At 34.0% G+C, this 14,969-nt stretch overlaps 2 protein-coding genes across 2 annotated transcripts; both read left to right on the plus strand.

Moving 5' to 3' along the window:
* The first annotated feature begins 21 nt into the window (after window positions 1-21).
* Window positions 22-6,037, plus strand: LOC106768958 (probable WRKY transcription factor 32). Its single transcript, XM_014654369.2, has 5 exons — window positions 22-466; window positions 559-611; window positions 1,976-2,673; window positions 2,773-2,931; window positions 5,454-6,037. Exons 1-5 carry the CDS (start codon window positions 223-225, stop codon window positions 5,809-5,811), a joined length of 1,512 nt encoding a protein of 503 aa, XP_014509855.1. The 5' UTR covers window positions 22-222; the 3' UTR covers window positions 5,812-6,037.
* A 3,758-nt stretch (window positions 6,038-9,795) lies between these two features.
* LOC106769571 (probable GMP synthase [glutamine-hydrolyzing]) lies at window positions 9,796-13,937 on the plus strand. Its single transcript, XM_014655242.2, has 5 exons — window positions 9,796-11,020; window positions 11,634-11,691; window positions 11,793-11,876; window positions 12,029-12,170; window positions 13,263-13,937. The coding sequence occupies exons 1-5, from the start codon at window positions 10,555-10,557 to the stop codon at window positions 13,629-13,631; spliced, it is 1,119 nt and encodes a 372-aa protein (XP_014510728.1). The 5' UTR covers window positions 9,796-10,554; the 3' UTR covers window positions 13,632-13,937.
* The last annotated feature ends 1,032 nt before the right edge of the window (window positions 13,938-14,969 follow it).

A 14,969-nucleotide genomic window follows, 5' to 3' on the forward strand; every position in this document is an offset into this window, starting at 1 on the left:
ATTGATTAAGTATTCTCGAAATTCTTGTTTCTTGCCAAGGAAAAGAGGCACCTGAGTCAATGCAGGTCAGAGACACGAACCCACACACCATCTCCCCCGCAAACACTCTCTCACACTAACAGTAGCGTTTCTCGAAACCCGAAACGTCTCGCTTTTCAATACCATAAAAACCAGCAACCGCTTCAAACTTCACTCTCTCTCTCAATCCTCCGCTACTGCGCCATGGCTGAGCGCCGCAGCCCCCAAGCTCTCCCAGACCCGAACCTGGAACCAAACGATTCCGACCAAAAACCGCAAGACGCCAACCAGACACAACGACTCACCGAATCGCCCTCCGCTGCCGAGCCGCAGTGCGGCGAGTTACGAAGTTCCGGTGAGCGTCGCACGGAGTCCAATTTAGAAACCCTAGGCGGTGCCGGTACCTCTTCGGTGCAAACCCTTGCTGTGCATCACCATCGCAGTGACGGTAATTATTTCGTTCAGCGGTATCCTTTTTTTTGGCACACATATATGGAAATGAATATTTATATTTCAGTAACCTGTTTGTTGATGTGACAGATTTGCACGGGAGCTCTGCTGCGTCGAATTCCAGTGGCAAAGCCGAAAGTAAGGTTAGAGAGCATTTATCTTAGGATATTTAATTTAATTATTTTGGACGAGGTTCTGAGTGTTGTTTTGTGCGATCGTTTTCTTGTAGTTGTGCTTGTGGTTAGGGATTTGGTATGTAGTGCAAGTGTAACCCGTTTGAAGAGTTTTGCTCAGTTGCAATTCTTACAGGTTGCTACTTATAGGTTAACTGGATCTTTGGATATTGTTTTAAAGCACCTAGAGTTTCGGAAGTGTTACTGTAGCTTTAAAATCAAAGTTTTGAGAAAGGTAGAATGAATTGTGGGTGTTCTTCTGTTTTCTTTCTTTCACTTTTGTCTTTGTTTCATAGGTGTTCAGGATGATGATGGTTAGTTTTGAATGAGTAGTCTGAGAACAATACAGATAAATTATTCTATCCTGAGATTAGAAATTATGAAACTTATTCTAGGAGAATACTTATCACGCTTACTGGTTTCCCTTGATATCTGTTTAAAAAGTATAAGCAAATGCTTTGTAGTTTCAACATAAAAAAGAGTTCATACCTTCCTTATGAAGTATACTGTTGATTATAAAAAAAAATCAAGAAACTAATAATGGGCTGCAGTAATAAAAAATCCTATCAAAGGTACCTGCTGCAACTAATAATTGGCAAGTTAAAAATTAAAACCCGAATCTGTGTATTGCTCCTGCAAGAAGCCTGTGAAGATTTTTAGAATAGTTTTCCTATCCCTGTGATTTACCCTGCATTTTCATATTTAATGATGCATTTATTTCTAAAAAATACAGTATATATATAAACCATTCTTGTGCTTTTGTGTAACATGAAGAATTTAGGTGAATTGATCCTTGATGTCTACTAAAGCCCCCATGAGTTTGTCTATTATGACCCTTTTTCACAAATAAGTTGAATTTGAGTATGACTACCAGGTATGGTCAACAATGCACCATGTTCTGTAGGGCTTGTGTGTTAGTGTGACTGGGGTATTTGTAAACCATTCTTGGACTTCACTCAACTAAGGGATTGTTTTTGGAGAGGTTCTTAGCTCTTTTAATTTTGGAATTTGGCTTCCTAACCCAATTCAGCCTTGGAGCACCAATGATGGGTTCAGAGTTGTATTCTGGTTTGTGTATCAGTGTACAGGACAGTTCAGATTATGCACTACAATATGAAAGTGAAACGCACAACTAATTTCCTTAAACTGATTGTAAAAATTAATACAACCCACGTAGAAATTTATGGTACACCGAACAAACATTAACAAGTAGTCATTTGATTTCTTTTCTTAATTCCCAAGGTAAAGAAATATGTGTAGTGTTTGAATTAAGCATCTGAAAAGGCACATACATTTCACTTCTTTGGAACTAAAGTAGATAATTTCATACTCAGGAGACAGATGCACCTCCTGAAAAAGAAATTATTCAAGGAGAAGCCCAGCCACTTCCAACTCAGACAAATCGACTTCAGCTGTCTGTTTGTTCAACTCCATTGTCTGAACTGCCACCAACATCTGTTATACAATCTTCACCATCTGTTTCTAGTCCATCTGTACCAAAACAAAAATTATCTACTCCAAAGGTCAATAATGCACGTTTGCCAGAAGTAGATAAGAAAAGTTCTTCTGGTGGCAAAACATTATCTGCTGTTTCTGTTGCAAGGTCATCTGCATCTGATGGATATAACTGGCGGAAGTATGGTCAGAAGCAAGTAAAGAGTCCTACAGGTTCTCGAAGCTATTACAGGTGTACCCATTCAGACTGTTGTGCTAAGAAGATTGAATGTTGTGATCATTCAGGTCATGTGATAGAGATTGTTTATAAAAGTGAGCACAGTCATGATCCCCCACGGAAGATTAATTCTCTTAGGGAAAATAAGATTCTGTCTGCCAGCGAACCAATTGTAGAAAAGAGTGTTCCAGACCAGCCTGTCAGACTTCTGAAAGGTCCTGATCCATCTATTTCCTCAAAAGAATCTCTACAAGAAGCACCTTGCAGCACTGATAAGAAACGGCCAAACTCGTCTAGTATCAGTAATGGTAAAGTTATTTTGAAAGAGGAACCTGTAAATGAGCCAGAGCCGAAAAAAAGGTAAGTCTGCATATGAACTCATACTTACGGAAAAAAAATATAATAATTCTAATTGTGGCAGGATAGTATTTAACCTCTTTCCTTTAATTTGATATCCAGAATGAAGAAAGGTGACTTAACAGACATGGATTCTCCTGTAAAACCTGGAAAGAAGCCCAAGTTTGTTATACATGCAGCAGGGGATGTGGGGATATCGGGTGATGGTTATCGATGGCGGAAGTATGGGCAGAAAATGGTGAAGGGAAATCCGCATCCCAGGTGCATGTCTAAATATTGCTTACTTTCTGTTTTCTTTTCCTTCTAATCTGTCCAGTCCTTAGCATGTTTTTTATTTTTGGCATTGACAAGTTAGTAGTATCCTTACACAATTTTAGTGAAAAATAAGTTGTATTTAGATTTAACGGGTGTCAATTTAAAAAAAAAATCTGATAAATTGTAGAATCCGATAAGAAATTGTAAGTTGAGTTTATTTGCTTGCATGCAGTTCAAAGTCAATGACGTACAATTCGAATACATTATTTCTAGCTTGTGCTTCTTTTGCCATTTTGGTTAATATTTAATAGTATCGCCCTTCTCTCTCCATACACATTTTTTCTTTTCCCTTTTCTGTGGAAGTTCTTTCTAACTGCCGAGCTTCATAATAACCAGAAAACTGTATTTTCTATTATCTTCAGCTGAAAAGCTGTTGACAGCAAAATTTGTACTTAGTTAAAGAAAACTCTGTAGAGTCAAAATAAAAAATAACTTGAATTTTCTGATGAAAATATAGTAGTTGCACATGTTTTGTTTTGAAATTCAATACTGTTGTTCATTTGCACAAAGACATGCCTTTTTAAGCCTGCTTCCATAGAACATAGTAAAGTCAATTGTCAGAAATTAAAAATTAGTTGATTTCTTATTTCGTTGTTGATCTTTTGAGTGTTGACTACATTATTAGCAGCCACAGATTAGTTTTTAGGTGATTTTTTCAAAAATAAAATGGATCGGTGGATTTTTCCAAACCATTTGTGATTGGGTGAGTTTGTGCAATAAAAGAGTTGGAGGCTATGTATATTTTCCTGTCTCTCAGGGATTCAAACCTTCAATCAGTTGTAAATAGTAAGTCAAAGTATGAGCCAAATACTGATATATTCTCCCTGCATGAAGATTATCTCTTAACAGCCCAATCAGTCATTCTTGAAGTTTTTTTAACAGCTCTAGTGAGATATTATTGGGAAGGTCTATTTTCCAACTTGGTTTGGAGTTTCAGATATTCTGTATTGTGTTTAGATGTGTATTCCTCTATCCTTGGTGCAACAAGTAATGAAAGAAGCATCTTAATTTACATAGAACGTTGATGTATTTTTCACTTGTTTTCTATTCTCAAAATTAACTATAGTCCATAAGTGAGGCATACATGTTCTCTTTATTGTCCAAAACCATCTTGTTTGTTTTTCAGTTGAAGATGATTTTAAAGTGTGTTCTAGCATAGTTTTGCCTTGAAATTGAGTTTGATATAGAATTAAAGAGAGCTGGTTTCACAAACTCAGTTTGCAAAAGTAATATAATCGAAACTGGAGTTTACACAGCCTTAGTTTGTGGTTACATCATTTGCTCTACGAATAACTATCAATACATTCCTTCCAAAACAGGGAGGATTGGATTTCTTGTCTTCTTGAGTGAAATATGTGTTGGTGGAGTGGTGTAGACCTTTTGTTCTGTTCCTGCTAAATCTGAAATAGACTTAGGCCAGAAACATTCAATGTGTCTATCCCTTTAGTGATAGTGTGGTGGATTTTTATAGAGACAAAAACAGTTATTCTCCACTCCATAGCTTAGGAGTAGTGGGGTAGTGGTACTGTCATCAGGGTTTATTGTTCCAAAATGGCTCCAAGCCCAATATCTAAAACCCAAAATATCATTAATATCTTGTACTCGTCTAAAATTCGAGATTCACATTATCATGAACAGATCAGTTTCCATTCTTTCTTTATAAGTGCTGCCTCCTATGGGGAAATGGACAAGGACAGATGTCTAAGTGGTGAAGTAGCAGTTCTGTAAAATGCAATATGCTAGCCATTAGGGCTTGTTTTCAAAACTTGTTTAGGTCCTTTTAGAATATTTTTTAAAAATAATAGTCTGAAAAATATTGTTTGGATGCAGAACTTCTAAAGCATTTCTTAAATACCGAAAATTAATGAAAAATGTTCCAAATAACTTTCTAACATTCATCTCCTAAAAGTCTTCACACCAACATGTCTACACCACTGGAACTGTGATGCTAGGCGGTGGCAGTTTTTCAGTGAGACTACGGTGGGCTGTAAATGAAATGGGGGTGCGAGCTGTTGTAGGGTGTGGTATTGCCATGCCACCAGAACCCAAAAGTGATGGGTACAGGTGAGTCACCATTGGTATGGAGAAATCCAAACCATTGAGAGCTTCACAACTTACTCCATGGGAAGAAAAGCAGGTCCGAAGGCATACTTGCGGAGAAGAGAAACACATTTGGGAGAAGAGAATGTGAAGACATGATTTTCAAGTTTCACAAGTTTACCATTTTTACAGTGATATACCACCAGTACAAATCACTTTTAAAATTGAACAAAATAGCTTCAGATTGCGAAACTGATTTTTCTGTTGATCCTTAATAATTAGAACTTACTTCCTGAAAAAGTAATCAAACAGCTGCCCCAGTCATCTTCTATATGGCATGCTGCCTTCCTCTTTTTTGTTTTTTATAATTTGGCGATTGAAGTTGTAATCTATTCCTTTTGTTCAGATCACCTCTTTGAATTTTTCAGGAACTACTACAGATGCACTTCTGCTGGATGTCCTGTGAGAAAGCACATTGAATCTGCCGTAGATAACTCAGATGCCGTGATTATAACATACAAGGGAGTACATGACCATGACATGCCTGTGCCCAAGAAACGACATGGGCCACCAAGTGCTCCTCTAGTGGCAGCTGCAGCACCCGCCTCAATGAACAGTTTGCAGGTGAAGAAACCCGATTCCCCTCACAAGAAGAAAGTTTCTACTCAATGGTCGGTGGACACAGAAGGAGAACTAACTGGGGAAGCCCTTGAGCTTGGGGGTGAGAAAGCAATGGAATCAGCTCGAACGCTTCTGAGCATAGGTTTTGAAATTAAGCCTTGCTGAATTCATGTTTGAGAAGCCATGCATGCAGGTGTAACTAAATTAATTGGCGGGGTCTCCTGTAATTTCATTGCTTCCCATGTTTATCCTTTTTTGTTTATGTTTTTCTTCCCCACGTAGGCTTCTAGTGGAACAGTTGGTGTGTATTTTTGCTTGTACACCGCTTCAACTTGTCTGATACAGTTTGCTAGTAGTGGAACAAATATAGAATTGATTGACATCATTTTCATTTCCTCTTTTCCAATCATCCCATATAAAGGTTTAAATGCCTCCTAATCTCACTCTTTGATTTTCAATTTTGTCTTCCAGTTTTTAATCTTACCAATCTGGTCTTGTTTTTCTTCAAAACAGATTAATCTAATATATTATGTTGTATTGATCTTAACGATTACATGTAACAGAAATAAAAGCTGACTTCTGGTAGAAGTAATAGATACTACAAATGTGTAAAAACAATTTGATACCCACAAAATATTTTTTGGAATCCGTTCGTCTTCTCTTCATCATCTTTCTGGCTTATTCCTATTTCAATAGACTTCGAAAATCAACTTTATTGAAATGGAATTTCATTAATCTCCATTACAATTTTTTAATTGTTTACATGGACAATTATTTAAACCTAAACCCTTTTTTTTTTTTATCTACACTCGAATCACAACAATTTTGACTTGGAAAACCTATACAGAAGAGTATTCGTTTAGATATTCTTAAATATAATAATTAAATTGCTTACTTTTCAATGAAAATATTTAATTTTTATAGTTCTTTTATTTAAAATTAAGTTTATAGTTTATTACTTTAAATAAAATAACAAATGAGTTTAACTTGAAACATAAAAAAAAAAAAAGTCATATTATATTAATATATATATATATATATATATATATATATATATATATATATATATATATAATATACAGGTATTTTAAAACTCAAACTATCCATGAATATTTAAAAAAATATATTCTATAAATTTTTAAAATAAATTTTAAATAAAATTATAAAATACGATATAAATTAAAAATTAATATAAAAATATAAATTAATTTTAATTTCAATTAAATTTAACTTAATAAAATATATTTTTTTGCGGGCATTGAATCCTCGCGTTATGGATAGTATAATACTCACACTCAATCCATTTATAGATGAGTATTAAAATATTTGTTACCCTCTATTTTCAGATAATATATACTCGTAAATATCAATTCTCTATCGTGGATTTTATCAGCGAATACACGTGAACACAAATATTTTTGTCATCCGTAATCATAAGGATGACTACAAGGTTCTTATGACCGTGATAAGGACTAACTTTGTATGTGTCAGCTTGATAGAACACCTTAGTATAACAACATTTTTTTTTTTATCACCACAAGTGCATGACTTCATTAGTCTGACTCAAAAGTACTTATCCAGATAATTGAATCTGAGTATTTAAATGTGATATGATTATTTTTATGAAAGAGTGATGTATTATTATACGTTTGTGTTTGTTTAATGAAAACTTAGGCACTAGCTTATCCTCTTGTATTCTTGTGGTGTTTTCTATGTATTTTTGTTTTTCTTTTTTATGATTTTTTTTGTGTGAAATAATGAGAGATAGATATTGATGCAACTCTAGACGAAAAACAATTATATAAGGGTTGATTTATTATTATGATTATTTCGTTTAGATAAATGTATATGTATATTTTTAAATATTTTGTTTTATTTTATTAATTTTTTATAACGTCTTATTTTATGTAACATTTTAATATTCACTTTGATTTTACTTAACTGGCTACGAATTGATAAGTAAATATGTTAACTCATTTATATTAAAACAATACTTTTTTAATAAAAAACACAAGTGCATGAAAAAAAAAGGTAGAAACGTGAAAAATGGTAAAACCTATCCATTCAGAGAATTACATTTATAAAGATGAAATGAAAGGAAGAACCTACTTTAATACTTTAACTTCAATTTCAATTAAAGTGAAAATATTGACATACCAACTACAGAACTTCATTTATGAATGAAAAAATGCATTGAATAGTCAACAATTAATTAAAGAGTTATTAGAAATATCAATATATTTATTAAGTTGTACCCATATAGGATAGATGTTGGTGTTTGTTGGTGAGTTGGGTTGGGCCTCGAGTTGACTCAGTGATATGATGTGAGAGAAATTTATGGTAAGAATGAATATTCAATTATTCATCTCATGTTTTTAACTATTTGAATTTAATGATAAATGTTGTACTTAATATAGTATTTATTTAGCTTCTAATTTTTATCTTTAATCTTCTCTTTATCATTTGAGTTTTGATTATATTTGATAACTGATATATATAAAAATATAGTGAGCAGCGATTAAAATGTTTATGTATGTTTTAATTGATTAAAAATATTCTTAAATTTCATAAGTTTTCAAAAGATAATATTTTAGTTAATTAAATATATCTTTTAACGAACTAAAATCACAATCATTTCAAATAGTGAAATTCTCATTGTTTTATCTTTTAGGCCTTGTTCACTTGAGTGGATTTGGGAGAGAGTAATTGAGGGGATTTGAATATAATTTTTTTTGTTGTTTATTTGAATAGATTTAGAGGTGAGTGAGAGTAGATTTGGAAGTAAAATTTGTGAGAATTAGTGTAGGATTTAATTTATATGACAGATTAAAAAAATTTACTTTCAAATTCATTCTCACTTACCTCCAAATCTATTCAAATAAATAGCAAAAAATTTATCATCAATTTCTCTCAATTACTCTCCCTCAAATCCACTAAAGTAAATAAGGTCTTAAAATCAAATTTAATTTTTTAAACGAGTCAAACGAGATTTAAGTTCGATTTAAGGTTGGTAGACTAATAATCTACTATCACCAATTCTTTATGTATGTTAATATCATAATCTTCAATTATTATTTTTACAATAATGTTTGAGAAGAAAAATTATCTTTCTTTTTGTATTATTATTAAAAAGTAATTAAGTCAAACCATTTTTATTATATTGAAATAAATATGTAAAACAAATTAAAAGAATAAAACATTATAAAAAAAGTAAATGGAGTAAGATGACAAATTTTTTTGTCTTAAAAAAATAAAATAAATTGAACTAACTTATTTTAAATTTTACCGTTTCTTTTATAAAGAAATATTCATCAAGGATAGATTATATAAATTTTATATGAATTTAATATAAATAAGAGACTAACATCATTTTCAACAGTAAACTTTAGAATAATAAATTTATGATTTTTTTTTTCGTAATACTCAAATTGTTTTTTATTTAACTTATACTTAAGTTTTATTTCTCAACAATTTCCTTTTTAAATGTAATAGTCCTTTTTAAATATTGGTACATTTTTCCTCAAGTTAAAAAATTCGCGATAACCTTTATCTACATTATTGTTTCTATGATGTTGCTTATAATAACATTAGTGTTCTGGTGATGATATTATTACAATAGTCTAAGTCTAAAACAACTATTATGTTACTATTTATGAATTCATTTAAGAAAACTGACAAAAATATAACCCAAACCTAATTCATATAAAAAATTAAAACTATTTTCAACCTAAAACTTTAAAATAATAAATATACATTTTTTTATTATTTATATCTATATAATTTAAACTAATACTTGAATTATTAACATAATAATTATTCTAACACGCTGTTTATACATAATAAAAACTAGGCATGTCCTATCGCATTTATTCAAAATCTTTCCTATAACCACCACTCTTCTATGTGCAATATTAAGAAAGAATGATAGCCTAATTAGTTGAAGTCAATGAATCTATTTCAAAGAATAAGATACAGCTTTTAATTATTCATACCAAACTTCTTTTAAATAATATTTTTCTCTCCTTCTAATTATAGAATAAAATAAATTTTAAGATTTTTTTATAATTTACATATTAAAAAATTTTAATTAAGTTATTTTTATTGTGATTACGATGAAGGTGTATTATATTAAAGGAAAAGGATGGTTACTGACGTTGCGTCACTCATTCACTAAACTCAAGAGGCTTTGTTCTTCCTCACTCTTCCTATTCTCTTCCTTCCTCTCATCTCATCTCTCACATTTTTTTTTGTATCTTCCTTTGTCTTCATCGACCCTCTTTCTCTCTCTCCAATCTTTATCATTTCTGTTATTCTTACTCCCAAAGCTCGCCCCTTTTCCTGGAAAATTTCCTTGCTTTTCTCTGGGAAAGAAAAGAAAATTGAAAAAAACATAAACTTTGCCGAGGAATGCGTGTAAGCGAGGTTGTAGTGCTGGGAGCAGCCTCCTTCTCTGCAATGCAGAATGGAATTTCAACCTGTGAAGACTCTCTTAGCCTCATTTCCCAAACCAACACCACTGCACGGTGCAACTCGGCTTAAACCCTAGCTCTGCTCAAAAGGGTCAACACCTTGATCCTGTTGTGTCTGCAGCTTAGGTCACCGGCTTCAACCTTTCTGGGTTTTGAGCTGATTTCGGAATCTGGTCAGAGAGTAAAGCAGTTTCGTGTCTCAATGTCTGTCAAATTGCGGGTTTTGAATGTGATTTAAGTGATACCCAGTTCACTGCATATTTGGGGTGAAATTCTGAGATCTGTTTAGAAACCCTCGTTACTGTATGCCAGGTGTTTGATGAAAGTTTCACATGCTCATGCCTCTTCTGTTGCGTCTTAAGCTTCCACAAGTTGATAGTTAGAGCTTAAAGAGTCATCTGAAGGGGTGAGTGGTGAATTGAAGAAAAAAATTGTGTGAATGTCAGGTCCCAGATTGAGGTCTGTGAATGTTGGTGACTCGGAGGCTGCAAGGCCTGTGTTTGGACCGGGTGGGAACAAGGCAGGGTCATGGAGTTCCCGGAAGCCAGCTTCAAAGCCACTGAGGAAAGCTGAGAAATTGCACAATGAGGCCAAAGAGAAGAAATCCCAGGAAGTGTCTACGGTTCTTACTTCTCCACAGTCACATTCTGCGAGTGTTCTGCGCCGGCACGAGCAGTTACTGTACAGTAATTTGTCTCTCAATGCTTCATGTTCGTCTGATGCATCTACTGACTCGTTTCGTAGCCGTGCTTCTACTGGAAGACTGACTCGGTCTACTAGCTTGGGGTGCACAAGGAAGCGCTCTGTTTCGAAGCCTAGGAGTGTTGCTTCTGATGGTGTGTTGGAGTCTCCTCCTCATGGGTCTCAATCGAAGAAGAGGTGCGCTTGGATCACTCCTAATACTGGTTCGTATTCCTCTCCATCTTCTTTCACTCCCTCCAAATTTACAGTATGAAGACTTGTTATGCTGTGACGATAAATTGATTGTACCATAGGCTTTTCGACAGATAGTTTCTGTTGTCTGGTCTTATTGGAGCTCATGTTGATGTAGCGTGAATTGTGTGATTCTCACTCGGTTACAGGATGAACTTCAGTTCTTGAAAATGGAGTGTGTAATTCCATTTGTATGCCAGTGTATTCTTTAGGATATGAATTATTGTGAAACGAGAGTGAAGTCGGGTTTATCAACTTAGATATTCGAGTTGTCTTCATTTGCTTGAAATATAATACAACATGCATGCGTTTGTAGCTGAAGGTGTAATATAGCATGCAACGGATTTTTTTTTTTTTTTTTTTCAGATTTTGGTTTGAAAATTTTCTGCCATTAAAGAGAAAATTGGGAATCTTGAGTGAATGCATTATATGAGCCTGATTTAGCTTGACAGCAGTAGAGTCTAATGGACAGAAGCTCTACCTTTCTTGTAAATTCCTTTATAATTATTGTTTTGAGTTTTAAGTTCTGAACTACATAGCCTTTTTCAAAGTTGTTTCCTGACCAAGTTTACTCATTCATATTAGAACCATGTTACGCTACCTTCCACGATGAAGAATGGGGAGTTCCAGTGCATGATGACAAGTACGTGATGTGATCCTCAGAAAGTAATCTTGTGATATTGGCCGGAAAAGGAATACGCCTTCTTGTATTATGTTTTTCTTGACGCTCCTTATCTTGTGCAGGAAACTATTTGAGCTTCTTGTTCTCTCGAGTGCTCTGTCAGAACTCACTTGGCCAGCTATTCTAAGCCAAAGGCACATCTTTAGGTATTGCCTTTGTAGATGTTCTTAATTTATATAATTTTTAAAATTATTATTCATTCTTGGCCTCAAACATGTACTTAGCTGCTAGATCAGTTGTAGCCCGTTATTTTCTCTTTGACTTTTTACATTATTTTTGTTAACAAAGTTCTTTGCAGGGAAGTTTTTGCGGATTTTGATCCAGTTGCTGTCTCAAAATTTAATGATAAGAAGATAATGGCACCAGGAACCGCTGCAAGCTCTTTACTTTCTGACCTTAAACTGCGTGCCATAATTGAGAATGCACGTCAAATATCAAAGGTATGCTATTCTTCTCATGACTTTTGAACCCTTCATTATGGAACGTGCAAACTCTTGGGTTGGATCATGATTACTTGTTGATTGCTGGACCATTCAAAGACAAGATTAAACCCTTGGTGTTTATGGCACCGTCATAACCTAAAATCATTCTCATTCTATATTAGGTGTCTCTGGATTTAATAACATGTCCAGGGAGCAAGTGATCTAGGTGATACTTCGTACTTCCTTATTTATGATCAACGAAATAGAGGAGTATTGGGGTCTGCATGTTTATCCTTATTAGGCATTCTAGTCAGGAATATAATCAGCTACTTCATATTTCTCAAGCGTGAAAGCGTTTTTTAATTTAAATCTTTCTTTATTTTCTGCAATTGATCTTTGGGATAAATTCCTAAAGCGTAAATGAAGTTTAATAATTTTTTAAAAAGAAAACAGAAGGTATTTAATTGGTAAAGTATAAAAGTGATCATCCTTGCTGATTTATTTTTCGAGAGTATTACACTTAAAGGCCATATCCATAACAACCGCGCAAGCTGAATAATTTAATTCCATTTTAATAATTAAAAACTTTTTGTTTTATTTTTAAACAATTTTCCTTTCTGTAATTCAGTACAGTTTTCCTAACTCATGTAATTACCCGAGGAGATGTCTTAAAATTTTCTGCAAGATTAATTGAAAGACTTTATTTTTTCATCCCATTTCCCCGTGCATTGATACACTGAATGCCTTAAATTGGTGTTTAATGATCAGTTGATCAGGTAGGTTAGGTAATAAAGGTTGTGTGGTCCTCACCCTTATTCAATTTCTATGACCCATATGGGACAAACCATGATATTAATCCGCTGTACAGCCTGATCTGCTTTTATTCTAATTTACAACAATGATATGCAACCTAATTATTTTTATTCTTTAACCAGCCAGCATGCTTAGCTGGTATGTCCCTATTCACCTATCAGTCTTGATGCTTTTCTAAACATAAAACGCTACAATGCTTTATTTTTCACTAAACTGTCATAATTACATTTTGCACAATTTGCACCATGGTTATGATTATCATTGCAACTAACTTTTTGCAGGTTTTACTGATGCCAGGTAATAGAAGAATTCGGGTCATTTGACAAGTATATTTGGAGTTTTGTAAACTACAAGCCTATAATTGGCAGATTCCGATATCCTCGACAGGTTCCTGTAAAAACACCAAAAGCTGATGTTATCAGCAAAGACCTTGTGAGAAGAGGTTTCCGAGGTGTGGGTCCCACGGTCATATACTCCTTCATGCAGGTTGTGGGGTTAACAAATGACCACCTCATCAGTTGCTTCAGATTCCAAGATTGTATGGCTGCTGCAGAAGGGAAGGAAGAGAATGTCACCAAAGATGATTCCCAACAAAAGCAGTGTGATCATGTGATGGAATCTGATCTGTCCATTGCCATCGATAATTTGAGTTTATCGTCAGAGTGATCGATGACGACTCAACTGGCTGATAGAGATCATCTGGTAGACCAAAGTCATACTACTTAGGCCTTAGATTGAGTCGTGATGGAGGAGAGCTTGTGTACCCATCTCATGAAACCCTGAAACGGGAAGCATAACTAGTTGAATTAAATCAACTTAGTACCTAACTAATCATGTTGTATGTGGCTTCTGGAGGGAGGCCTTAACAAATTGGAGTACAATTTTTTGTACAGTTAAAAAGATTGGTGATTAGAAATATCTTTTATTAAGCCAGTGGCAGCAGGTGATGATGATAGATAACATGCACTTTGACACAGTCTCATTCTGATTACAGTTACATACTTCCATGCACGCATTCTGTAGTTTAGCTAGAGTTTGAACTGAATGATGAGTCCTACTTGTGATGGATGACAGTGATAGAACAGTGGCGTGCTTTTTTTTGTCACCGCGGGAGCAGGACTATTCATTCTGATAGATATGTGTGCTTCGTTTTTGATTCCACCAGCAGTGGTGGGGTTCTGCTTCCTCTCTGAAAGTGATAATTGTGATGGATGTTTCATGTCTCTTTCTGCTCCATTTTTATTTCAATCTTACGCAAAATCTTTTTGACTCCTTTTTTCTAGTAACCAAGAAGTTGATGGGTAGAGAAATTCATGCATGAACAAAACAATTTCACACATCATCATCACAAACGTTAGACTTTCGTTTTTCATGCGTCCTTGCTGGAGTATTTTATACAAACGGACGAACAACAAAACACTATTACTATAATTACGAAATCTTAAAAAATCCAATGCTGTGCAGATGTCTCTTTTAGTCTTTCACAGCCCTTGAGAATGATGAGCTTTTTGTCTTGTGTTCATAAACTCAATAATTTTCTGCGTGTTAAGGCACGAGGAATCTTGATTTATATTTTCCACGATGACAGCTATGTCACTTTTTCATTAAAAAACAATATTGCCAGAAAATGGTTAGCGAATTTACTGAATCACCGAGAAGACCACCACAAAGGGAATGTGTAATCTGTAATTCGAATCTGCATATTTAACCATTTACCACAGACAAAAGACAAAATATGCAAACAAAATCTACAAACTAAGAAACCAATAATTAGCAATGCAAGCTTACTAGCAATAGATATAAGCATGCCAACACTAGACTCAATTAATTAACAATGGTGGTAAACGAATATTTTCATATATTGTGTTCTTACTGTGTAGTGTTTTCTCTTTGTATATTGTAATATATAACTAAATTAGTCTGTAATAGCATATGATACATCTATCCTTATGTGTTGGTTTTAACGCACAAGAGACAAAACAATAAATGGGAAACTGTTATCTT

This window comes from Vigna radiata, chromosome 7 (genome assembly GCF_000741045.1).
Source record: "Vigna radiata var. radiata cultivar VC1973A chromosome 7, Vradiata_ver6, whole genome shotgun sequence".
NCBI classification, from domain to species: domain Eukaryota; kingdom Viridiplantae; phylum Streptophyta; class Magnoliopsida; order Fabales; family Fabaceae; genus Vigna; species Vigna radiata.